Source organism: Elephantulus edwardii, unplaced genomic scaffold, assembly GCF_000299155.1.
Source record: "Elephantulus edwardii isolate Elephantulus edwardi_28Jun2011 unplaced genomic scaffold, EleEdw1.0 scaffold00207, whole genome shotgun sequence".
NCBI lineage: Eukaryota > Metazoa > Chordata > Mammalia > Macroscelidea > Macroscelididae > Elephantulus > Elephantulus edwardii.
The window spans coordinates 4334367-4360222 of NW_006399957.1; the positions used below are offsets into that span (position 1 = coordinate 4334367).

The 25856-nt window shown below is 49.8% G+C and overlaps 1 protein-coding gene across 1 annotated transcript; it reads right to left on the minus strand.

Annotated features, from left to right (window-relative positions):
- Positions 1 to 2650: 2650 nt before the first annotated feature.
- On the minus strand, positions 2651 to 22451 carry CNDP1 (carnosine dipeptidase 1 (metallopeptidase M20 family)). The gene is made up of 11 exons (XM_006897235.1): positions 22332 to 22451; positions 19078 to 19227; positions 17971 to 18133; positions 16708 to 16796; positions 12901 to 13101; positions 11362 to 11446; positions 9836 to 9996; positions 8168 to 8341; positions 7092 to 7224; positions 3166 to 3313; positions 2651 to 2720 (listed from the first exon to the last, which is right to left on the minus strand). The coding sequence occupies exons 1-11, from the start codon at positions 22413 to 22415 to the stop codon at positions 2651 to 2653; spliced, it is 1458 nt and encodes a 485-aa protein (XP_006897297.1). The 5' UTR covers positions 22416 to 22451.
- Positions 22452 to 25856: the final 3405 nt, after the last annotated feature.

Genomic DNA, 25856 nt, shown 5'->3' on the forward strand with positions numbered 1-25856 from the left:
TTGTAACTCTGAGTTCTTTTTGAATGCTGTTTCAGAGAATTTAATGTGGGAAGTGAGATGATTTAAAACTTTGTATCTTCTGTTATGGGCAAAGGCATAATTTCTCTGACATTTTTTTTCCATTCTGAATAGGGAATTACCCTAGAAGAGGGTTTTTAGATAACAATTTTTTTACATAATGACACTTTTCCCTCTTGAATCTATCCAGACTTAACTATCTAAGAGGCATTTATTTACGTTCCATAAATTGCTAAGAAATTACAGTTCTTACACTTTCCATCTCCTTATTCTACATCACACTGGGAAAATAATGCATTGTTTCCTCCAAAAATCTCCTGTGCACCTGTCTTTGAACTTCATCAATTGACTATACCTTTTGAAAGCTGAGCAAAGTGTAATTTACCCAATCTAGCCTCTGCCTCCCTAAGTCTGTCCCCTAAAAACAAAGTTCTTTTCTTTATAGGTGGATTCGAACTTCCAGAGAGGCATCATCTTTAAGTTGACAGTGCAATGCATGATGGGCCAACGTACTGTTCATTTTTCATTTAGAAAACTAATGAAAATATCAGGCAAGAAAGAACGAGGCCTGGGGTGGCTTAGTGTGCTGCGCTGCCAGCCCAGAGTAGGGAGACTGGCTTGGTTTTACTTCCTAAAATCAGATTCCTTACAACACTGAGTTTGTTTGCCAAGTTCCTAAATAGGAGAAACATTTGTTTTAAGAATAGCTAATGTTTTTAACAAGAGCTAATGTTGTGCCAACTCGACAGCACATAACAAAAATATTGTGCCAAAGGAATGGATATGTCCTGGAGAAGGTGCAGCCGAGGGCTCTTGGGAAGCAGAGATGACAAGGCTTCGCCTCTCACACTTCGGACATGTTTCTAGAAGGGGCTGTTCCTTGGAGAAGGACCTGATGCTTAGAAAAGTGGAGGGTCAGTGAAGGCGAGGGGGACCCTCTACCAGGTGGATTGACACAGTGACCACCACAGTAGGCTTAATGTGTCAGGGTGTGTGAGGATGGCACAGGATAGGACAGGGCTCAGATCTCTTGTTCATGGGGTCACTGGGAGACACAGCTGACTCTACAGACCTAACTAAGGACAACGTGAGTGAGAAAGCTAACTTCACCCTGGCTGGTGCCACCCTCGTCCCCTCCACCACACCTGAGCCCGGTGGCATTCACCGTGTCACTGCGTCTTCTTGAGAGTCTTCCTGTCTTGGGGACTCATCTTAGATTTGGGTCAAATAGTTTCCAACCTAACATTTCAAGAACCAATGGGAAGATGGAAAGCAGTTCAAGGCAAATACACTGGACTTTGTTTTTATTTGGAACCTGAAGAAAGACATTTTTATAGCTCTGCAATTCTCCATGAATATTTGAATAATGAATGTATATATACTGAATCAGTTTGTTGACACATTCTCAACTGTAGGAAAATTGCATGCTTTTTGTTGTTGTTTACACTATCAAATCCAATCAAACCAAACTAGATGGTTAACTAAAATGATTAATGAATGTGGAATTTGCTGATGGTTTTAAATTTAACATGTGTCATTAATGTCAGGGTTGATTAGTTCTCTATCTGAAAGGCTGCTATTACAGCTTTGGGCAATTTAGACGTAGTCAGTCAGTGAGCTTAATTCCAGTGGGGTGAGAGGAATTCCATCTCTAAGGGAAGTGGAGCAAAGGCCTTGGCTGTGTACGTCTCAAGAGTGAGTGAAAGGAAGGGAACAGGAATCAAAAATCAGAAGCCCTTGCTTTCTATGTGCGTAACGCAGTCTGGAAGCAGTCTTCATTTCGCTTCGAGGTCTAGAGATAACTGGAATCCATGTTGGGTTTCTTTTCTCTGTTTTTTGTTTGTTTATCTCCAGGTGCCTTTCCCAAGGGCGGTTGCTATAACATTGATGACCTGACCTTAACCGGTGGCCCAAGGACAGTAGTCCTTGCCTCTGAGGTCTCCCAGGTGAAGGCGATCTAATAATCTATTTAAGGAAGAGGAAGGATCTTCTTTACTAAAGACAAGCAGATGTGAGCGAGTGCCAGGAGGCTCTGGAGCAGCCAAGTTGACTCTCTGTTACAACAACCTGCGCACAACAGATCACAGCCCGGCCTGGTCCCGCCCGCCCAGCGGTCTACTCCAGCCACAGCTTCAGTCCTTCTCATTGAGGGGTTTGCTCTCCGTGGCTGATGCTCTGTTTTGCCAACATGATGTCCATTTCCAAGGGCTGGGCCCTGCTGACAACATTCTTAAAGTGTGTAAGATGAAGCCTCATTGTCCTTGCTTCTAAGAAAACACCCTGGCTACCCCCTACTCCAAGTCTTAGGCCCAAAAATTATGTAAGTCATTTCCTAATGTATTTACCTACCTGCCAGCCTACTACCTGCTATCTGTCTCTTGCTGCCTCTGTTTCTCTGGAGAACACGAATACACTGTACAAAAAGAGACAATAAAACATTTCTAATTTTTCACTTTTAAAATACTTTATTATTGGTCCAAGGGTTCAGAGATATTTTAAGTGTCACAGGGTGGAGCAGAGAGGAGGCAGTATATTTACTGAGAGACAACACTGGGGTCTTCAGATTCCACCCCTCCCTAGGGGACAAGGGGGTCTCTCAGCAGGAAAGATCTGAGCTGGAGGGAGAGACCTATCATGAATGCATTTTAGCCATTTCTAGGAAAAAGGCAGCAAATAATTTGGACCCTTCTATGTAGTTCCACCTAAGACAAGAAAAAAGGAAGGAAATTTTGTTATTGCCATTCAAATGAAGAAAATGTTATTTCAAGAAAAAGATTATAAAAATTTCATCTAAAGTGTTTAACATTCCATTCTGGGATCTTAGCCTCAAAGGCACTTATTAAATTTAGTGTGAAAATTGCATTGTTATTAAGCAAACGGTTTCTGTCCCAAACCATCAAATTTTCAAATCCATTGCATTCATTCCCTCACTGTTGGCCTGACATGTGAGTCTGTGCCCAGTGTTTTCTCAGTCTCTCTGGTCTGTGATGTTGAGGAGATGTGATAACTGGCCCGGGACACACATTTTAAACATTTGGAAACATACTTTATGATAATCCACTGCATCCCTACTGAACTGAATAGGGATCACTGAGGTGGAGAAGCCGGGGTTTGCCCAGGGAGGGGAATGCCCAGAGATCAGCTGACCTGTTGATCTTCTCGTTCTGAGAATGTTCTCCATCATCAACAGCCCCCAGTGGGAGCATCATCACACTCTTCTGGATGACATCCTGAAATATCCTGGCAACTGGAATGGTTGACCCATCCCGGATCATGTCTGGTTCTGTTCCGAACACTGAAACACCAGAAAAGCATCAGAAGTCAACGCCAAGATGCCTGGTAACATCCTACATTTTCAAAAGGAGTGTTGACACTTTCATTGTCTTTCTTTTTTCTCTTTTAACTATTCAAAGGATGCCTAGGGTAGGTAAGCTCCTTAAGCTCATGCAATTTACATCCTAAAAAGTCAGCATTGAGAAACATTTTGGTTGCCTCCTTCTCTACTTTAAAATGTCATTTAAATAAGATTTTTTGTTTTTTTAAGCTCAGTTTAGACTTACAGAAAAGTTGTAAAAATAGCAGAGACATTCCCTTGTATCTTACTCTGTCCTCCCTAACACAAATATCCTACTAACCACTGAGCAGTTTCCAGGAGAAATAAACTCATATTTCTGCAGCATTATTAACTAATCTCAAACTCCCTTTCCCCACTCTTGGGTCCAACCCAGTGCCCCACTTTTCATCTGTCAGTGTTTCTGAGTCCCTTCTGTTGTCGTTGAGAACAGATGACTCAGAACCGACCCATGGCTGACCCTCCAGCTAATCGCACAGGAGGAGGTCGTCCATCCTCTCACGGAGCAGCTGGTGGATACGAACCATGTGCCCTCAGTATTGCAGCGCGGTTTCTTACTACTAGGCCACCAGAGTTCTCTTCTAGTCTGTGACATTCCTTAGTCTTTACCTTTCTGGAAGGAAGATCCATGGAAGGAACTCTAGTGGCTCAATTGTTGAAACACTTGGCTGCTAACCAAAAGGTCAGAGGTTCAAACACAGCCTCCACTCTGCAGGGTAAACATGTGGCCATCAGACTCCAGACAGATTTCTAGCCTCAGAAAACCTGTGGGATACTTCAGTCCCACAGGATTGCTGTTTGTCAAGACCAGCTCAGCAGCCATAGACTTTGACCTTCCATGGCCTTGAAACTCTGGAAGAGCACAGATCAGAACTGAGAGGCATGAAGCAAGTCCTGTCCTAGAACCCTCAGAAGGAACTGACATGGCCAGCACCCTGATTTACACTCCTGCCATCTAGAAATGAGACAGTAGATTTATTTTTTTTAAAAGTCGTCATGTCATGACATTTGTCATGGGCAAAGGTGAAGCTAAGACATTATCATCTAAAAATTCCTCATGCTTTATTTAGCATAGGGCATGAAGCTGGCTCAAAATGGTTCAGCACTTACCATCGTCAACAAGGGCCTCAGAGATCAGCCCAAAGCTGAGGTATTCTGAACCAAGTAAAACACTGGGTCCAAGATGGTGGCCAATTACTCAGCTCTGAATGTGAGCTATTCTCCAGAATCCTACCTCTAATGTTGCTCTGAAAAGTCCTGCCACAAAGTCTAACAGGACGGTAAGTATATTGGAGAGGATGTCATGCACAGTTGGTTGGATTGTAAATTGGTACTCTGGAAGGCAGTTTGACATTTCCTAAAAAAACTGAACATAGAAACTCCATATGACCTGGAGAAGGAGGGGCAATCTCCTCCTGTACCAGCCAGATCCAATTTGATGGTACACACATAAAAATAATAATAAAGAATTAAAAAAAGAAAGAAAGAAACTTCATATGACTTAGCCATTCCACTGCTTGCAAAAAACCCTAAGAAATTTACAACTGAGACACAAGCAGAGACTTGTACATCAGTGTTTCAAGGCAGCATTATTCATCATCTCAAGAACATGGAAACAGCCCAAATGTCCAGCCACAATAGAATGAATTGAGGAAATCCACTCAATGGAATACTACGCAGCACACAGGAGCAATCATTTTGAAAATTACTACATAACTTGGGAGGGACAGGAGAGCATTATGCTAAGTGAACCAACTCAGTCCCATAAGGACAAATACTGTATATGACCATTATTGTAGAAATAGAAAAAAAATTAGTAAAACAGGTATGAGGATCCAAGGAGGTGGATGGTAGGAGCAGAGGAGCAGTAAAGATGGGCAGGGGGAAAATCATAGGGTCACACAATTTGACGGGTAGAGGGAGGAGTGTGTAAAGGAAATAGCAAAATCCAGAGGAGATCTGGAAAGACAGAGCAATGGTGAGCATATTTCAAAGCTGATTAATTTTATAAAATATAATGAATAGGAGTGATTGTATAAAACACAATGTGAATGAAGATAGAAAACAACGTCTACAAACTATGTAAGCAAATCAGTATGTATATTTTGAAAAAGGACTGTCCTGCCACAGTGCTTCCTTCTGAAAGGCTCAGTGCCAGAAGTGGGAGACGGGACGACTGGAGGGCCATGGGGAACAGCACACATTCCGAGACGTGAGGTTTGTTTGTGATTTGGGTGAAAACACCACAGCCGACAGTGTTGGATGCTGTGCAACACTGAACTGGTTCAAAGCAGTTTGCAGCCTTACTTTTTGGGGCAACCTATCTTGCAATTCCTGCCAGGGAAGTGACACAAGAACTCAGCAACAAGGAGACACTTGAAGATGAGAGCAATCATGGCCACTTGTGGGCCAGCCACTGTGGTTTCTTCCATGTAAGATGGAGATGGCCACGCGGGGACAAGAGATGCTGTCTGTAAGCGGCCCTGCACCTGTAAAACTAGATGGCTGCGGGGGATGAGAAGAGATGCTGTCTGTAAGCAGCCCTGCAGGTTGCCTGCACTCAGGAGCCAAGCCCATAGGTAGACCCTGGAGGAACGGTTCTAGACCACAGCAACAGTGTGGTGTATGGTCGAATTACAAGTACGCTCATTCACTAATCACAGTCAAGCAAATCATGGATGTTCCGAGAATGGCCCAAATGGGATGCAGAGACAGAAGTGGGCACATGCTGCTGGAAGAGTGGAACCAGTCACCTTGTTTAACACAAGCTTGTCACAAAACTTCACCCTGTTAAAAAATGCAGTGTCTGCAAAGAAAAAGTCCTGCTTGGATACAGAAAGATGCATTTACATTCCTTTTCAGACTATCAGCTCTGTCACCACTCAGTCACCAGTTGTTGATTCCTCTGTAGATGAAAATTTCACACAATCTGCCTTGAGTGTCCATCTGTGGTGCTAGACATTTTTTTAAAAACAGACAGTGGTGATGATTATAGAACATAATGGACGTAACTGATGTCTCTCAGTTGCGTGCATCAAAATATTGAACTGGCCTATATTTTGTTACAATGTTCAAGCTCAGGCTCATTGCTGTGGAGCTGAACCCACTCACAGCTGACCCTCCAGCAGATTTTCAGGAGCTGTTAAGTGGAATAGGAGGGGGCTGCTCATCTTTCTCTCTCAGAGCAGCTGGTGGGTCCCAAGGAAGTTCCTTTGGGTTGGCAGTGTAGCTCCTTACCCAGATGGCCATCAGAGCTCTGTAGTGTTTATAATAATAATTCTTAAAACCTTAAAATTACAGAAATCGTATATACAGACAAAGAACACAATAAGGACCAAGACAAGAAAGGACCAACTTGGCAAGAACTGCGATAAAGACGACACCACTATTGCAGTTGGTAAACAGGAAGAAGATAACGTGTAACAGTTCCAAAGGGGAAGCGGAGAAGGCGTGCAGAAGGAGAGGACATCAGGACTGCAGAGAGCATGGCAGCGTGTGAAGGACCAGGTGGGGTGGGGGACTGGATGATACAAGTCATAGAGCAGTACTAATTAAGTATGTAAAGCACAATGTAGAGACATTGTTGTATGAAAGAAAATGCACATGAATGAAACAATGTGGATGATTGTACAAAACAAGGTGAATTTTAAACAACAAACTCAGTATATGTGAATGACTGTGTGCAAACCAATAAAAGCAAAAGCAAAACATGAAGCCTCACCCGTTTTTACTGCTCTCCTTGCTGCCATGTACTGAGTGTCATTAATATTTGCAATCCAAGGGCGCATCCCCAGCACCATGGAAACAGCCATCTGGTTGGGACTGTTTCTCTTGGAGAAGACATCCTCAAGATGCTGCTTCACCTGAAAAGAAATGTTTTCAAAAGAAAGAGGTCATATCAGTTGCTCTCATACCACAAGTATGCACAAGGTTTTCACCAAGGATTTCACCTCCATTCTGCAGAGAGCATTGCATAACGTGGGCTTGATACTCAAGAGGCAGAAGAAAAGCAATCGGATGAGGACTGAGGACAGACAGGCCGACGGGGGTCCCTTAGCCCTTTCCTCAGTCTACTTTCTGTTGAACGAACCTGAGGTGACTGATGACAGGAACTACTTAGATACTTAACTCCTTCTAGACAATATTTTCACTAAAATGGTTGCATTCGAAGGAGTAATATAGAGCATTTTGGTAAAATAATGGCTGGAGCTCAGTTGTCAGATCTGTATGTATCCAGTCTCGCAGTGAGATCTACCACTTAATTCAAGACCATTTCCCACTGGTTCAGCTCCCTGTGTGGACTGATGTAACTAGTGCAATTGCACTTAATTAAGGAAAGATATTTTTGCTGAACGGAAATTTCACTGGTGTGCTGATTTTGCTCCAGTCCCATTGTATTGAAAAAAAGATCCCTCAATGCCTACAATGGAGCACTCCCTGAACTGGCGTGGGAGCCCCTAAAACACACACATGTCGTCTTAGTGTGCTTCAGAGACACTGCGTTCTTTGAGAGTTGGAGGTCTGTAGTAACTGACCGGGTGAGTCTGTGGATGCATTTCCCAGCATCAGGTGCTCCCCTCGTGTCTGTCCCATTTGGGTCATTCTTACAACCTTTTACAAACTTTCTCATCATGCCACAGCCTACCTGGTGGGAGACAGAGTAAACACAGCCTTTCTGTGACCTGGGAAATGAAATCGTGTGTGTGATAGTCACTTTAGTGTGTCGGTCTGGAACCAAACTAAAAATACCTCCGAGATAAGCTCAGAAACGTGCTTCCAGGAAGATTGGCGGTGGGCTTGTGTTACCTGCTTCTCCACCACAGACAGGTTCATGTGAGGGACCAGGCGGATGGAGAACTTCCCCGTGACTCGGCCAGGTATGACTGTTTTAGTTCCGGGTCCATCAAACGCGCCTTCAATGCCATGAATAGAAAGAGAGGGATATCTCCACAGATGCATCAGAACTTCTTCCTAGATCAAGACAAACATTTCCAAGGAAAGTGTCACCCAAAAGATCCTTGATTCAAACAGGAATGAAAACACATCAAGCCCAAACGTTTGCTTTCTGGTGAAACCTATCAAGAGCACCCTGGAGGGAAGAGATGCGGTCAGATCCGTCCTCATAAACTTCCCCATCCTGTCAGCATGGTGGCTCCCTGGCACTCTCGTAACTTTCAGATGCTACAGCAGGAGACATGGAGAAGAAGGAGGAGGAGGAGGAGGAGGAGGCATGGAGGAGAAGGAGGAGGCATGGAGGAGAAGGAGGAGGCATGGAGGAGAAAGAGGAGGAAGAGGAGGCATGGAGGAGAAAGAAGAGGAGGAGGATGAGGCATGGAGGAGAAGGAGAAGGGAAAAGGAAAGGAAAAAGAATCTACATGTGTCCAGTAGTGAAGCTGTACAAACAAACAACTCATTACCATTACCATGGGATGAATCCTGAGCCAGGTAACACCACAGGCATCAGCCTGGGACTGTGCTCCACGGGGGCCCCATGTAACCCCTCAGAAGTCAGCCTGAGACCTGCTCCATGGGGGCCTCGTGTAACCCCACAGAAGCCAGCCTGGGACCACGTTCATGTAACCCCCAGGATGTCAGGCTGGGACTGCGCTGCATGGGGCCTCGTGGTTGGGTAGCACTGAAAGCACATGGCTGGGCCCTCTGAGTAGATGCCACCCTCCCCGCCCTCCTTCGTATGCCCCTTGGCGCTGCTGCTGCTCCCAGGTGCTTTCATGTCAGTTCTGAGCCCCAACGCCCCAGCTGGGATGGCACACTGTCTGGGCCCACCCATGTCTTCTCACCAGGGCACCTTTACTTGAATTTGCTATTTTAGTGACTGTGTGGACCCACCTGGATGAGGGTCGTCTTTGTCACTGATTTCCCGCCTTTAGTTGTAAACAGAAAACCCACCACAGAGGGGACTCACCATTGGTTTCCGAGGTTATAAATCTTTCTAGGAGGAGACTGATCATATTTTTCCTGAGGGGGATTTGAACTGCCAACCTTTCCATGAGTAGCCTGATGTGTTATGTACTATGCCACCAGGGCCTGGTTCCTGTAAATTTAACACCTTATGATGAGAGTTCTGGCCCTGGACTTGGTCTATGGAAAGGGCAAGCAGTCATACAGACCACCAAGTCTTGGTTTTACCTGGAAGAGGGAATGATGAGAGCTCTAGGAGCTGGACTCACCTTGATTATTGAACAGTCAAACGAGACCTATTAATGGGCTGAAGGCAGAAGGAAGGCCCGGTGTTTCAAGTAGCTTTGTTGGGAAAGCAAGACCCTGGTACAAACAGACCCTGAGAAGGGGCTGCTTCCTGAAGGAGGCCTCTGGAAGCGGCCATGAAGGCCAGTGTCTGCCTGGGACACAAAGGCTCTTCTACAACAGATTAGACTGATGGTCCACTGGACACTGGAAAAGGTGTCTAATCCTACTTTCAGCTTGTCCATCAACTTGCGACCATACCTTGGTGTCGAAGAGAAACTTCTCCACCTGGGTGCTGTTCTGGTACTCTCTGAGGTCCAGGTCAATGGTCTCATACAGTTTTCTCTCCTCTTCAGTGAGTGGAGCCACGCTGTCATAGATTCCCGGGACCAGAATGTGACCAGAGGAGTTGACAAGGCTTCCTACAAGACAAAGAGAAATCCACCAGCTCCCCTCTAAATACACAGAGAAGCAAGGGGAATCCATCGGTGCCCTCAAGACACACAGGCAAGGAGGTGGGCCAGAGGGTCAAAACAGCCAGGTCCGGCCAGAGCCAGGTATGTTACATTACTTCTGATGTGTACATGTTGAACTGAGACAATGATGGATCAAGGTGCTCCGCTGTGGAAGGAAGGGGTGAGGACTGTGAGGGGGTCCTAGCAGCTCTGCCACAGGGGCTGGTAGTGCAGGAGCACAAGGCCAAGGGGTCTCAAGTGTAGGAATACTGATGATACCACGTGGTGCAGTCAGAGGGGTGACAAAATAACTGCCCATAAACATGTGTGTGCAGGGCTTTGGCACAAATTCAACATTTTTTAGAAAAGTATCCCTGTAGTTAACTATGACAGTAAGGATATTTTTGTAACCTCACCTCCCTTGCATCCATACACCCAGCAGGCTAAAAGTCCATGCTAACTCACAGAGCCTCACACTGAGCCCCGCTCAGAGCGTCAAGCAGGCTCCGGATCCCGTGGCTTTGCCAAACACATGCTGCTTTTTTTTTTTTAATTGCTACTGATGCACAAGATTGGTGGGTGGGGAGCGACACGAAGCCCAGGATGCCCTGCCAGGGGGTGCTAGTGGGACCGGGCAGAGCTGTGGGTAAAGAGAGGAGTGGCTCTCCAGATGACCCCCAGTGAGCACCCCATTGCTCCTGGCAGTTACACTTGACCGTCTTCACATGAGTGCCCTCTGTGCTCGGTGGGCAGAACCTGGAGTGGGCGTCTGAGCTTATGTCACTAGAGGCCACTGACCCATGCGTAACATACTGCCAGTGTCCAAAAGTCAGACGGACATCTCTTCTGCAGTGAGGGGACCCTCAGGACTGTGGTCCTTACACATCGACAAGCCCTGTACTGAGTACACACACACACACACACACACACACACACACACACCCCACCCCAGGATCAGCTTTTGAGCAAGCATGGGACAGGTCTGCAGGGGACAACAATGCTAGGGAAAAACAAGAGGGCAGCATCCACTCCGAAGGCAGGAAGGGTGGGAAAGGACAGTGGAAAGGGGAACTCAGAAAGAAGTGGCAGAGAGAGGGCTGTGACATCGAGGGGTTGTAACCAGTGTAACAGAGAGCATGCATTGCTGACATGGACACGCGTGTGCTCCGAACACCTTCCCCCAAACTACACTGAAAACGGTGTCATCAGAGGGCAGAGCTGACTGGGGCGCCCAGGGGGAAAGAGAGGCCTGCAGCCCCTCCCCCCTTAGCAGACACACACCCTGGAATCCCAGGAGAAGAGGCACCTGAGTCAGAGAAAGGAAATCCTCACCCAGAAGAGCGACCAGGTCCGCCATTGGCTCGTGGAGGATGCCCCCGAAGGTCCCCGAGTGGAAGTCCTGGTCTCTGCCCTTGACCTGCAGAGGGAGGATGGACGGTTAGGCCTCGCCTCAGTGCAGCTTCCCAAGCAGTGGAAATGGCAGGGTCCACGATGACCCAGACCTGACAGCCAGACACACGGTTCTCAGACATGCCCTGTGGAGTCCCCACCTTTGCCGTTTCTCACTGCCCACTGGCCCCTGACTGTCCTGAGGTGGCTCCTTCCCCACCTCTCCCACCAACACCTCCCTATAAAATGACTGGTGCCCACAGTGTAAAGTGTAATGGATTAAACTGCTTCAAAAGGTTGACTGTTCAAATCCACCAGCACTCTCTCAGAAAGCTGGGCTGCCTCCTTCTATAATCCAGGTTTAAGTCTCAGAGACCCAATGTGTCACACTGTAACCCACTTGGCAGGAGTGGCTTTTCCATACCACTGTCTAAGGAGTGCTGGTGGTGTAGTGTGTTACATGGTCAACTGCCAACCAAAAGGGCAGAGGTTCAAATCCACCAGCTGCTCCTTGAGAGAAAGATGGGCAGTCTCCTCCTGGAAAGGCTCATAGGCTCGGAAAATCTACAGAGGGTCGGCAGAGGGCATCTTCCAACCAAAGGGTCAGTAGTTCAAAGCCACCAGTTTCTCTGTGGCCATCTGCCCTCACAGGAGCTGTGGAAAGCTGCAGGCAGCCCGCTCTGCAGGACAGGGCTGGGGTCTACGGGAAGCCTCCCTCAGCAGGAGGGGCCCGCTCTGTGGGCTGGGTCCTGGTTCTCAGGAGCCAAGCCTCTCTCTTCACTTGTCTGTTTCATTTCCTGTGTCTCTTTTCCTAACCTTTTTCCTCCCCGACCACTGAAGCCTGATCTTTGGCACTCTCTTCCACTTCCACTTAAACATCCTTCCCTAGATATCTGACCTCTGGTCTGAACACCAGCCGTACATTTTGCTGGCTCCCCAAACACTCCACTTGGATGTACTTCCAGCATCTCCCGCTCAGGAGCTCTAGAACAGAGCTACCTTCATCGGCCCGCTTGCAGAACATGGAGAGACAGCACCCACCTTCCAATCAGCCTTGATCTCTTGATTTCCCCTCAGGCTGTCCAGGCAGTTACTGATTTCTGAAGAGAATTTTCACTGTCTCTTTGGTTCGCTCCCTCCCTCCAAAACATTCCAGGAGTAGAATAGCAGGCCTTGCGTGAGCATATTTCTGGGTAGACTCGAACTTCTAACCTTGCAGTAAGCAGTGTGTGTGGGGGGTGTTAACCCCAGGGTCTCATGTGCGTCACAGCCTTGCCTCTCAAGCCTCCTTCCAGAAGAATGTCCACGAGTGTTTCCACGGGTCCTCAGCTCTCTCCTCCTGGTCCTTCCTGCCCCTCCAGGCTGTGTATCCAGGTGAAGGACACTTGCGCCCCCACGATCCCTGTTCTTTCCGTCCTATGACCCCAGGGGCCTGGGGCCTATTTTCCCCCTCACTCCCCCATGTTGCAGTGGGGTGCATACCTCCACGGTGAAGTAGCTGTTCCCACGGGTGCCGTAGGTGAGGGCCGGCTTCTGCCTGCTGATCCACAGGTTATCAGAAATGACGATGTGGTCCACACTGGAGAAGAAGCGGTCCTTCTCCCTTCTGACGACATCCTCCAGCCCCACAGAGCCGGCCTCCTCCGTCCCTTCGATGACAAACTTCACGTTCACAGGGAGGTCCTGGGACAGCACAGAGCCTTTGGTTATCAGGCTGCCCACCCCCGCCCCGGGCAGAGCCGGTGTGCCCGCGTGGATGGTCATCAGGCCGCCCCCCTCCCTGGCAGAGCCGGTGTGCCCGCGTGGAGCACCCTCGCTGTGCGCACTGCAGACCTTTGCTCCTTGTCTGTCTGGACCTGGAAGCTCCATGGCTTGGAGCAGCCCCTAGTCTTCACTGACAGACGGGTGGGGGGTGGGTGTGCCCGTGGGGCTGTGGTCTCCCACGTGCAAGGCGAGAGCTCCACCACTGAGCCACCAGTGTCCTTGTATTTAACACTCGTCATTGACCCCCTGTCACTGAGTCAATTCTGAGTCCTGGTGACCCCACCGGACAGGACAGCACTGCCTCAGAGAACTCCAGAGGATGAAGGTCTTTACAGAAGCAGGGCGTTCACCTTGAGCCTGCAGAATGACTGCTGGCTGCTTTGAACCACTCACCTTTCAGTCAGCTGAGTCCTAAGCCATGAGGACTCCCTTACCCAGACATAACCCACTGCCAGTCAGCAACCCTTCCTGGAGGACCGAGTGGAACAGTTCCACTGTTTCAGTCTGTCATGTCCACAGAAGAGGACTGCCGCATCTTTCCTCCACGGAGCTAGTGGCTTTGAACTGCCTCCTCAGTTAGCAGCCAAGTGCTGTCATCACAGCACCACCAGGGTTCCCTAGGTTTAACCCAAGCACGATGGATGCCTGCTCACAGGCCAGGGTTCTGTGTCCTGCAGAGGAGTCTGACCCAGTTTTGCAAAGGATAACCCAGGGGAAGCCCCGCTGTGTACTCGCCTGTTTGGCGCTCCCCTCGCTTCACCAATATGCTACCACAGAGAAGCTGGGGAAGAGTTTCCCAAAGAAAAAGCTGCATGCACACCAGCTGTGTGTCTGCAAAGTGAGGCATTTCCCTCCTCCTCCACAAAAGGAATTTTCCGAGAAAGGTTACTCAGCTGCAAATCCCTTCTGTGTCCTCATAATTCTGAGCATTATAAACGAGAACCTTTTTCCTTTGAAAGGCGGTCTGATGTTTAAGCCCCTGGGGAATTTTCATTTCAAGCATCTGTGATTTCTCAAGCCTGGTTTCAGCTGCCTTTTAACGTCTTTAGAGGCTTTGATCTTGCAGCAAAATGGGACTGGAGTTTGTCTCTCATTAATATCAGGGCGTGGGATAGGACTCCTTTAAAATTGTTACAATGTGCCTTTCCCCTGGGGGTTTTGATCTTTTTGTATCTTTATAATTTATAACCTCACATGTCGCAGAGCCACATGAAGAGATGAGGTCAAAGTGTTATCCCAGAGCAGCAGGAAAGATCTTGAAGGAATCAGTGACAGAGAAGCGACACAGCACAATTACACCAATTAGCCCTAATGAGTGGGCAGCTCGTCAAGAATTAACATGGGTAGAGGATTAACTATGAGAAATGCTGGGCCTCGGGGTCCTTCAGCTTGATGGGGCCATCAAGCATTCCTGAGCACCACTGTATTCCAGGTTTCTTAGGAAATCAGGCTAAAGTTGGAATTCTTAATATTAGACAACTTAATAAACCCCAGAAATAAAACAAAGTAACCCCCCCCTCCATGTCATTGAATCAATTCTGATTCCCAGTGGTGCAATAGAACAGGGTTCCAATGCTAGAGCCTTCATTGCATGGGTTAAAGGATCGGCTGCCGCCCCAAAGGTCAGGGGAAGACGGACAGTCCCCTCCTGCAAAGACGTACAGCCTCAGAAACCCAGTCAGAGCCATCGACATGACAGCAATGGGTTGTGTTCTTCCCTCTGTTTGGGGCTTTAAATAAGGTTGTGATTTCCTGGAATCAACGCAGTGAGAGTGGATTTCATCTCTGCAGAAGCAGGTTACAAGCTTTCTCCCAGGCAGCAGCCTAAAGCTTAACCACAGTGACACCAGGGTTGCTGCTGGTGCCTTGTTAACATTTAACTGATAGCCAATCTCTGAGAAGTGGTTAGAATTTCTGAGAATTCTCTGGCAAAGAATGTTTAACAAAATACAACCCAACAGCTACTAGGCATTAGAGGAGGTAGCTGGCATTTGGCCTCAGCTCTGTTCCTGAATTCCTGGGTGTCCCAGGACAGGTTGTGTTACCTCAAGGGAGCTCATTTGTGAAGCATAGGTGTTAATATTCGCTCTCAACAACAGAGTCCAGTAAGGTGAACAAGGCAGGAATAGAGGGAAGAAGAGACTGACATTCATGAAGGACCTATTATTCAGAGCCATCCAAACAGAACTCAGGGATACCACTGCTTTCTAATCGGGAACGGTGTGCACCAGGGCTGTATTCTTTCACCACACTTATGCATGAGAGGGACTGATGAGAGGAGACGGAATCTGTCGGGGGAGCATGGACGGAATAATCCTAAAGTTGAGGGAGGGTGGCAAGGCCGGACACGCTGGGAGCAGAGACCTGGCCCCAGCAAAGCACATCCTGTTTGGTACAGGAGCAGGTAGGTGAAAGAGAGCAAGACAATCATTGATGTGGGCTGACAGGGTGGCAGCCTCAGCGGGCTCCGCGTAGCCGGGTGGAGAGGACGGGCAGTGTTTTGTCTTGTCACTATGGGTCAGCACCTAACGATAACAATAACAACAGCCACAATTCAATTTACAGGCACAGCCTGAACCCCTGGGACACCAATCACTTTACCCAGTTCTCTCCAGAAGCGGGAGGTGTAGATTCCCACCCTCCTTCACAGATGAGGAGCCCGGGCCGAGGCCCGAGGTTAACGGGGAGGTTAACAGCTCCTCCAAGGACACAGGCACATTGTCTTCACGTTTGTTGTGATTGTGTAACTTTTGCATTTGAAGTGAAGAAAGCCCTCAGATTTTGGTCTGTAGTGGTTTATGTAAGAACATTGCTTTCTCCCTAGAGAGAAAAGGCAGGAGAGGGAGAGAGGGAAACCAGCACGGAGAAGTGACCCGGAGAAAAAGGGGAGCAAGGCGGGCAAGAGTGAGAGGCCTCCAGAACACTCAGGGTGACGGAAGGGCCTGGTGCGTGTGTGAAGGTCACAGCGTCATGGTGACCAGGACCCGGCCAGGAAAACATTCTCACTGATGAGACTCATCTTTCTAAATGAGACAAAGTGGTTGGGTCGAGAGCTGTTTCCCCCTCCTCGGCTATGTCACCACAGGAGGAGACACGAGGGGTTTCCCAGACAGCGGGAAGGAGGCTCCCCAGGGCAAGGGTGCCTGTGCCAAGCCTTCTGCGGGGCCAGGACAGAGGGAGGGTGTTTGCTCTGCGCTTGGCACCATTTTCCTTTCTGTCTAAAAGATCTTTTTTAAGAAGGCAAGTCCTCGCATATGGAGGTGCCCAGGCCCAGATTCGTGCGTCTGGTGCGTGGCTTTCTCCTGTGTGTTAGCAGTTCCTCCAAGGCCTTCATGAGGACCGCGCCCACATGTCCTCTCTCAGCGAGTCTGGGCTCCCCAAGCCACACTCTCCCAAAGCCCTTGGTTAGAGCAGGTGAACCTGGAACCCACAGCTTAAAGCAGGGGCGCAGAAAGACCCCACACACACCCTCTCACCCCCTCCTCCCCATGCCTGCTGCTCACTCCCAGACACCTGGCGGCCCACCTGCTCCAGCGCCCTGAAGGTGCTCACGGCGTTGATCCACGCGAGGACCGGGCCTTTGTTGTCTGTTGCTCCTCGTCCATACAGTTTCCCTGGAATGAATGGGGAGAAATTTCAGAAGCGTGTCGATCCCTCTGCCAGGGGAAGGCACTGTGTCTGTCATTAGGGGCCGTCCACGTGACTGAATCCCAGTGACTCGTGAACCCTGCCCTGTCCTGTGCCACCCTACCATCTCCACCACGGTCAAGCCCACTGTTACAGTCACCAGGTCCAGCCACCACGCTGAGGGCTTCCTCTCCAACATGATGTCCCTTTCCTGCACTGGAGCTTCCTGACCTCCCTTGGAAGTACCTGAGAAGAGGTGTCCCGCCCTCGCCTCTGAGGAACACCCTGGCTGTCCTTCCTCTAACGATAACAAGCAAACACCAAACCCACCGTGGCCAGGCTGCCCTGGCTCATGGGGACACTGTGCCGGCCTTCCGAAGCTCAAAATCTTGGCCGAATGAGACGGCCTTGGCTTTCTCCCGGAGTGGCTGGTGGGTTCAAACTGACAACCCTTTCAGCTAGTGGCCAGCACTTGACCTGCTGCTGCGCTGGGCTCCTCATCATTTGAGCAATGCCTTCCTTCTAAAGCACCTGCGGGATCCTCTGGGATCACACAGTGAGACATCCGAGTCTAAGCTCTGCCTCCACTGGAGCTCTGGTGGCCTAGTGGCAAGGAGCTGCAACTACAATCCTAGAGGCGCACGGTTCGAATCCACCAGATGCTCTGCCGGGGAAGGAGGGACAATCTCCTCCTGTACCAGTCAGATCTGATTTGACAGTACACTCACACAAAAATAATAGAATCTAGACAGGAGGCCCTACCCAGGAAGGGCCCCGGGGGTCTGTGCACACGGAACCTTACTCTGAGGTTTTACAATTAGCAGAGGAAGGAGAGCGGGGGGCTTGACTGTCTCTGGTCACCTTCACCTCGCTTTGGTTTCCTTATGAAGTACAAACGACTTGCAATATTTCCAGTGATTTACCCTCCTCACCTAACAACAACCCTCTGCACAGCCGAGACCCTGTCGGGACTTAGTCTTCAGGACACATGGGCTCCACTCTCTTTCCCAAACCAAAGAAAACCACTTCCTAGAGCAGCCAGTGGGCCTACAGGACAAGGTATCTGGCCGATCTAACCACAGCACGCCCAAGCCCAGACCGAAGACAGCAACTCATCACACACCTGAGACCTAACACCCACCCCGGCCCAACCCCACTGACCGTCCACCTCCGTCAGCGTGTAGGGGTCCCACAGCCACCCATCCTCCTTGTGGGCTGGCTGCACGTCCAGGTGGCCATAAAAGCAGATGGTGGGCTTCTTCGGGTCATTGCCCAGCTCGGCCAGGATGATGGGCGGCACGGGGAGAGTCTGCCCATCAGGCAGCTGTGGGGAGAAGGGCTCACATGAGGAACTGTAACAATTCTTCTAGAAAATGCAGACGGACATGACGATTCCTGGTACGGCTCCCACGGGGGCCTGGAGCTGCTACACCTCTACACATCTGGAGACATTTCCACTTAAGAGAAATCACAACTGAAAGTGAAGTCCTCAAGGAGATGTGGATAAACAGTGCAGGAACCTGGGGCCCCTCGCTTCAGGAGAGCCCTAGATGCTGCTTTTCCGCAGATGAAGGCCAGTGACTGCGCGTGGGTGCGGCTCGTGCCCATGTCTCACCCTCACAGTGGTTCACACTTTTTGTCACCATGCTGTCGCACACTCAGCCGACTGCAGTGCCAACACGTCTTTCACACGTGCTGGAAACCATGTGAAGAGCCCATGTACTCTTTCCTGCGGTGGCGGGGACTGAACTGTTCCTGGGACGTGATGGTGCTCTTCAGCGAGAACTCAGATCTCAGCCTTGAGCTTCATCTGAGAGCTAGGAGCCTGCAGCACAGGCCATGCACAGCCACAGCCTCCCAAGAGCGCCAGTGTCACACTGAATATTGTCCTGTGAGCGGCTGGAAGCTCTGGACAGTGAGGCTTGGAGAGGACTCCAGGAAAGAGGCATTTGAGTACAAGGACAGGCCCATCTGCAGAGGTCTGGCCCACTCCAGGCTACAGGATGTGACCAGAGAAGGAGGGTTTTCCTCTGAGAAGGAGAACCCCCACTCACTCTTCTGCTTGATTCTAACCCTGTCCTAGAGTTCCAGAGACCGGATTAGACTGGAGCTGACCAGTGTCAGCCCCTATCAGCCACCAGGGCTGATAGGACCACTGATGGTCGCCCAGGGCAGTGACATCTAGGGGAGTCACATCTGCTGAGAGCCCGTGTTCCCCAAGGCCATGCTGCCCACCCCATGTCACCAGTGGTCAGAGAGCCGCCTCACCTGCTGAGAGCCCATGTCCACAGAGTCCACACTGGCTCCCAGGCGCTGGAGCTTGTCTGCAGCCATGTCCATCATTCTGAAGATTTCTTGCCGGAGATGGGCCACAGGCTGAACGGAGTCACTCTCCACGGCCACCCACTCCTTAAGTGTCTGTAAGAAAGGCAGCTCTGTAATTAGTAGAGAAGGAACCCCAGGTTCTACAGGGTGTGTGTCCCCAGGATGTCCCCACATGCAGACATCAGACCTCCAAATGTTCTGCAGTGATGGTGTCTTGGGACTAGCCTGTCTGGGGATTTACGTCATTCCAGCCTCAGTGTTCCCATCTGCATGGGAAGGTGACGGCCTGACAGGGTGCAGTGACAAGGTGTTGGGATGCTGACAGCCACTCTGTGGGAGAAAGACAAAACCACCACTTCCGTAGGTCATGGTCACTGGAGCTCATTGGGGTCCCAGCCGTCCTGCCTCTGGGGCTTGGCAGAGTCCCAGAGCCCTGCAGGGGTCTTACGAGCTGGAATTGACTTGATGACAGTGAAGTTTTGGTTTTGCCGTCGTGCTTTAATTTCTGTTTCACTATCTGGAGTCAGATGGCACAATGGCTGAGCACTTGGCTGTTAATGGAAAGGGCAGTGGTTCGACTCCATCTGCTGCTCCATGAGGAAAGACGAGGCTGTCTGCTTCTGTGAGGGTTCACACCCTGGGAACTGGGGCAGCTTCTCTGCCACGAAGGGCCTGGGGCAGCGCTGGGGACAGTACTGCGACTCTGTCCTACCACACAGCCCTGGCTTTGGTCTGTGGCCTGCTGGAAGTTTACTGAGCCAGACACACCGGTACGCCCGGTAATCTGGGGCTTCTGACTGATAATGAGGACGTCAAGCAGCAGGGTGGGAAAGGCTATGTCCTTCAAGACCTGAGCCTCAGTGCTCTTAGGGGCCTTAAAGACACTGTGATTAAGTGCCCAGCAGCGAACCTTAAGATCGGTGGTTCAAACACACCCACTGCTCCTCAGAAGCCCCAGTGTGGCCTCAGGCATGTGTGGGGCTGCTCCAGTCACCAGGGCATTTGGACTTTAGGCATCCTTCCACCTCGGGCGCTCTGGTAGGCTGCTGGGTGAGGAGTTGCATTGCCAACCCAAACACCAGTGGTTTGGGTCCACCAGCTGCTCCAAGATGGAAAGAAGGAAAGTCTCCTTCCGCACAGCTTACTGCTTCCAAAACCCCACTGGACAGGCGGCTATGAGCTGGTACTGACTTGATGGCACTAAACAAAAACAGCACTGTCTGCACCCAGGAGCAGCTGGTGATGTGGCCCAGCCTGAGTGGGCAGACGGCCCTATCCCTGACCTGGCCTGGGCAGCCTGAGCTCGTTCCTCCACCTCATCCAGCTCCCCTTTCTCATCTGCATACAGAGCCAGAGGCTCCCACTCAAGCCCCAAGGGAGGGCCAGGTGAAGGCCAGGTGAGGGCCAGGTGAGGACCAGGTGAGGGCCAGGTGAAGGCCGGGTGAGGACCAGGTGAGGACCATGTGAGGACCATATGAGGACCATGTGAGGGCCAGGTGAGAACCAGGTGAGGACTAGGTGAGGACCAGGTGAGGGCCGGGTGAAGGCCAGGTGAAGACCATGTGAGGGCCAGGTGAGGACCAGGTGAGGACCAGGTGAGGGCCAGGTGAGGACCAGGTGAGGGCCAGGTGAGGACCAGGTGAGGACCAGGTGAGGGCCAGGTGAGGACCAGGTGAGGACCCAATGTTACCATGTATAGATGGGTGCTGGGCAGGATGCAGCATGGAGCCCCAGGACCTGTGGACCATGATGAGTTGCTGATAGCAGTCATCCTTACTCTGGTGCTGGCACCCAGGCTGCTTATCCTGGGACCAAACACCATCGAGTCCATTCCAACTCAAGGTGACCTCCAGGGGGTTTCCCAGCCTGCGCTGAAGCCAGTGACATCTGGGTTACCCATCCAACACATAACACACGGCACCACCCAGGACAGCTGTGGCTATTGCAGTTGACTGACCCTGGACTTGACCTCCACTGCTTTCAGTCTGACCTCTTCGCCTGGCCTAGCACTTTCTCTTGTGAACATGTTCACTTAAGCTGGAGAACTTGTCTATTCATTGATGTTGGTGGTTTCCTGGAAGCAGCTTGGTTATTCCCAGACTGAGTGGATGGGGACCTTTGAGGGAAGTGGGAGAGGAGGTATTTTGGCTGAAAAGCCAGAATCACACACACCTCCTAACACAGGCGATTCTCTGCCCCTTTTCCTTTCTGGTCTTTCCCCCTAAGCCCTGAGCTGGTTTTGTCCCATTCACTTTCCCAAGTGACCAAGGCTAAGTGAAAGGATGATCTTCAGGGTCAACCTCTCCGTTTTAGGAGAAAACAAGTGTTGACATCAGGCTATAGAGGGCCCGTGATAAAGCCTGTTCAGAGGGCCTGGGATGCAGGATCTGAAAGAGGACTCAGGACGCAGGTAGAACATGGCAGTGCAGGCTGCAGGATGTGTGACACTGAACTTGACAGAGCTCCTTAGCTCTCTAAGGCATTCTGGTGGTACAACGTGTCACCCTGTTGAGCCGCTATTGGAAAGGTTAGCAGTTTAAATGCAAGATGTGAAATCTCTCCAACTAACAATTTACAAGCTCAGAGAGCTGATGGAGGGTCCCTGAGTGCACAACGACTTGAGTGCAGTGGAGTTTTGGTTTGTTTTGTTGGCTCTCTCGTGCCCTCTCTAGCTTGCAATGAGTCTACAGTCAAGTCATTTTCTAAAAACAACTGAGATGCACTGGCTTTGAGTTGATCCTGGCGCAGTGACCCTGGGGGGCAGAGCAGAACTGCACCGTGGGGTTTCCAAGGCTGGAATCTTTATGGATGCCGATTCTTACTTCTAACATGAAGAAAGTTGGACCTGTCAACCGTTTGGTTAGCAGGCCAATGTCTCAAGCACAGCACCACCAGAGCTCATTGTTAGTATTATGGGAATGACTTTACGCTGAACATAGAGGGGCCCCAGGAAGGACTGAGGACCTCGAGGTGGTGGAGGAGACCTCCTGAAGGCCTGGGTGTTTGCAGCTCCCTCTCCAAGGGACAGCCCTGGACAAATGTCCTTTGGAGGACAGAGCACTGTCATTTTAGGGGAGCATCTGGGCTTTGTCTCACAGGAACATAACGGGCACCTCCAGGGACCTAGGTGTCAGTAAACCCCACAGTCTTCAGGGACCCATCACCTCACCCAGATGCCAGAACACCCACCTCCCTACCTGGACAAACTCATCTTGATGCAGGTCGATGTACTGGAACAGCTTCTCCAGCAGGCCTGTGGGTGGCGCAGGTGATGAGAACATGCCTCCCTCGAGGAGAAGGAGGAAGGCCAGCACCGTGGAAGCCTGTGAATGGGGATGGGGACTCAGACACAGCGGGCCTCAGGGGGTCAGCCCTGAACACATGTCAATGTATCTGTATCCACCTCCTCCAAGGGGGATACCCGTGGGCTTCAGGAGCCACCCTGACACTCATGACTTTGTCCCCTGCCGCCAGCTCCTCCCAGGTCAGTGCAGTGGACAGGGACAGGCACTCAGAGCACAGCAGGCTCAGGAAGCCCACCCTGACACACACACATCCTGGCCCCTGGCCCCCCGCCCCACCTCCTTCCATGTCAACAGCTGGAGATACAGCACAGAAGCTGGTGTGATTTGATGTGCTGTTGTTCACCTCCCTCCACAATTAGCTTTGAAAGCTTTGTTCCCAATGCTAAACGCTTTACCAAGGCAGAAAGCAAATACCAAACACATCATCACTAACTTTTTTTTTTCATCACTAACTTTTAAATTCAACTTGGTTTTTATTCTGGTGACAGTGTACAGAGCAAGTTGCTTTCCCATGAACGAGGGTGCCTGGAATTTTCCCACGTTGACTGCTGTCTCTATAGTGTGTGAGCACTCAGTCCTCAGCCTCCCGTGTCCCCCACATGTCCTCAGTCATGGCACAGCTCAGTCACTCCACGATGCCACCTCTTTTCTCAACAATGAGAGGTAAGACACCCTCCATGTACAGCCATCAAGGGCAACATCTGTGAGGTGAAGAGAGTGGCATCGGGATTGGAGGAAAACTCATCAACAACCTTCATTATGCAGATGACACAACTTGGCTTGTATAAAGTGATGGGAACTTGAAACATTTGCTGCAAAAGATCATCAACTCTTCAAATATGGATTACGTCTCAACATCAAGATGACTCAAGTCCTCATCACCAAACCAACGGGCAGCATCATGATAAAGAGAGGACTGAAGTTGTTAACGATTTCGTCTTACTCAGATCCAAAATCAATACCCTTATCAACAGCAGTCAGGAAATCAAAACATTAATTGCATTGGAAAAATCTGTCAGGGGCCTCTCCAGAGTACTAATGGCAAGGATGTCAGTCTAAAGACTAAGGTGCGCCTGATCCAGGCCATGAGCCTCCTAATTGCTTCCTATGCATCTCAGAGCTGGACAATTATGACCAAGGTTGACAGAAGAATAATTGGTACCTTTTGGTTGTGATTAGAAGAACAGTATTGAATATCTCATGAACTGGCAAAGGAACAAACAGGTTTGTCCAGGAGAAAGTGAAGCAAGGCTACTTCTTGGAGGCAAGGATTACAAAACTCTGTCGCACATATTTTGGGCATGTTGTCAGGAGTGGTCAGTGCTTGAAGAAGGCTGTTATGCTTGGGAGGGTAGAGGGTCAGCACAGGAGAGGAACGCCCTGGACAAGATGGATGGCACGGGAACTGCAGCAATGGGATCAGGTGCACTGGTGAGAGTGAGGTTAGCTCAGGACCGGGCAAGGTTCAGAGCTGTTGTTCACAGGGTCGCTATGAGTTCTAACAGACTGTACGGCACATAACAACATGTGCAAGCGAACATTTTATCAGAAAAATTTTTTTCTTTGTAAAGAATGCCAACAAACTTTCATCCAACAGCCTCTACAATTAGACCAACCAAACGCCCTCAGTTTCCAACTCTGCCCCTGAGCTAGCAGAGGTGGAGAAGGATGGGCAGCAGGCTCCCAGACCACATCGCTCAGGAAGTCACAAGCGCTCAGACCTGTTGGCCACCTGCCCCAGACTCTTGGCGGCTCCTCCCTGGTCTTTGGCCCTGCTGCTTTCAGCTCTGGGTCTCTCTCACTTCCCCCAACTACTGCTAGTTCTGCATAGGGACCTTCCTCCCCCTTGTTCCTCCAGGACCTAGAATTCAGAGCAGCTTCAAACTCTGTCCTCCTGCTCTCTACCTGTCGGGCTGACCCTACCTGGAAGCACTCCGGTACCTGAAGGAAGCGTGGTTCCAGGTGCCCAGCAATCCTGGAGCAGATTGAGCAAGAAGTGCACTCCCTGCCCACCTCAGGGCTGGCTGCTGGCCAAGACTCACAGTCCAGAAATGGACCGGAGGCTCCCTCTCCTCCCCCTGGAACTCTCCACTCAGGCTGAGAAGAGAGGATTGGGGTCAGGGAGGAAGGGCGGGGCTGAGGCTGCGACTCACCTTTGCAAAGTTCACCTGTGGCAGGAAAAAAAAAAGCTGGGAAGCTCAGACACATGGGGACACCACTTCCAGATATCACAAACCCCCAAATGAAACCACTACTATGGAGTGGATTCCAATGCAGGTGACCCTAAACCAGGTCTCCCAGGCTGTGAATCTTTATAGGATTCCACATGGTGAAAGTGTACAGGCAGCTAATTTGAGCCCCACTATTTCCCGGGAGCTCTGGGGCAGAATCTGTAGAGAGTGGTACTGCTAACTTAGAGGCAGCCAGTTTGAAGTCACCTGCACTATGAGCCCTGGAAGGAGCCTAGTAACAGGTAGGGAGCTCTGGTGCCTTAGCTGTAAGAAATTGTGCTGCCAATCCAAAGGGATATTGTTGCAGACCGAGGGTAAAGTATATTTATAATTATTAATAATGAGACAGACTACAAGGAATAATATAGAACTGAGAGTGTGAAAAACAGAGGGCCAACAGTTCCCATGACTGAAGGCCCCAAGCCATGCTTCTCTGAGTATTTATTTAGAATCATAAGGAAGGTAAACAAAGTAAAATCATAAGGAAGTACAAAACGAAACCAAAGGATAATGGTGAAGTCTTTTACAGATAAGGCCAAGTTCCTCTTTATGCTAATTTCAGGAGGGAGGGATTCAGTTGATACAAACTAAGAACAATGTTGACTCCTAGGGAACACCTTAGTGCCACAAGGTGACCTTCAGCTTGTATTAAGCATCCCTCATTTCCTGATATAGTATTTGGTCTACTATTAGTAAATTTGATATTCGGCTTCCCTCATTTCCCCCTCTTTTGTTTAAATCATAATATTGAGATCGTCAAGATGAGCATAATTTCTTTTCTTCAGGATTCATTTTTCCTTGTCTCTTAATCCTTTATACATAATCAAACAAATATAACCAAGAAAGCAAAATAAGTTCACAAAAATACTTCCAATAAAGCAGCATTCCCTGAAGGTCAGCTTCCATTGTCATGTTGCCATTGTTGTTGTTGTTGTTGTTGTTATGTGCCGTCGAGTCATTTGCGACTCATAGCGACCCCTATGTACAACAGCCCTAAACCCTGCTCTATCCTGTGTCAATCTCATTGCCTCCGACACACCCATCCTGATTACCCCAGTCACTGAATCAATCCACCTCATAGAGGGTCTTCTCCTCCTGCCCTGTCCCTCCACTCTGCGCAGCATGATGTCCCTCTCCAAAGACCTGTCCCTCCTTACAACATGTCCAAAGTATGTCAGGCGAAGCC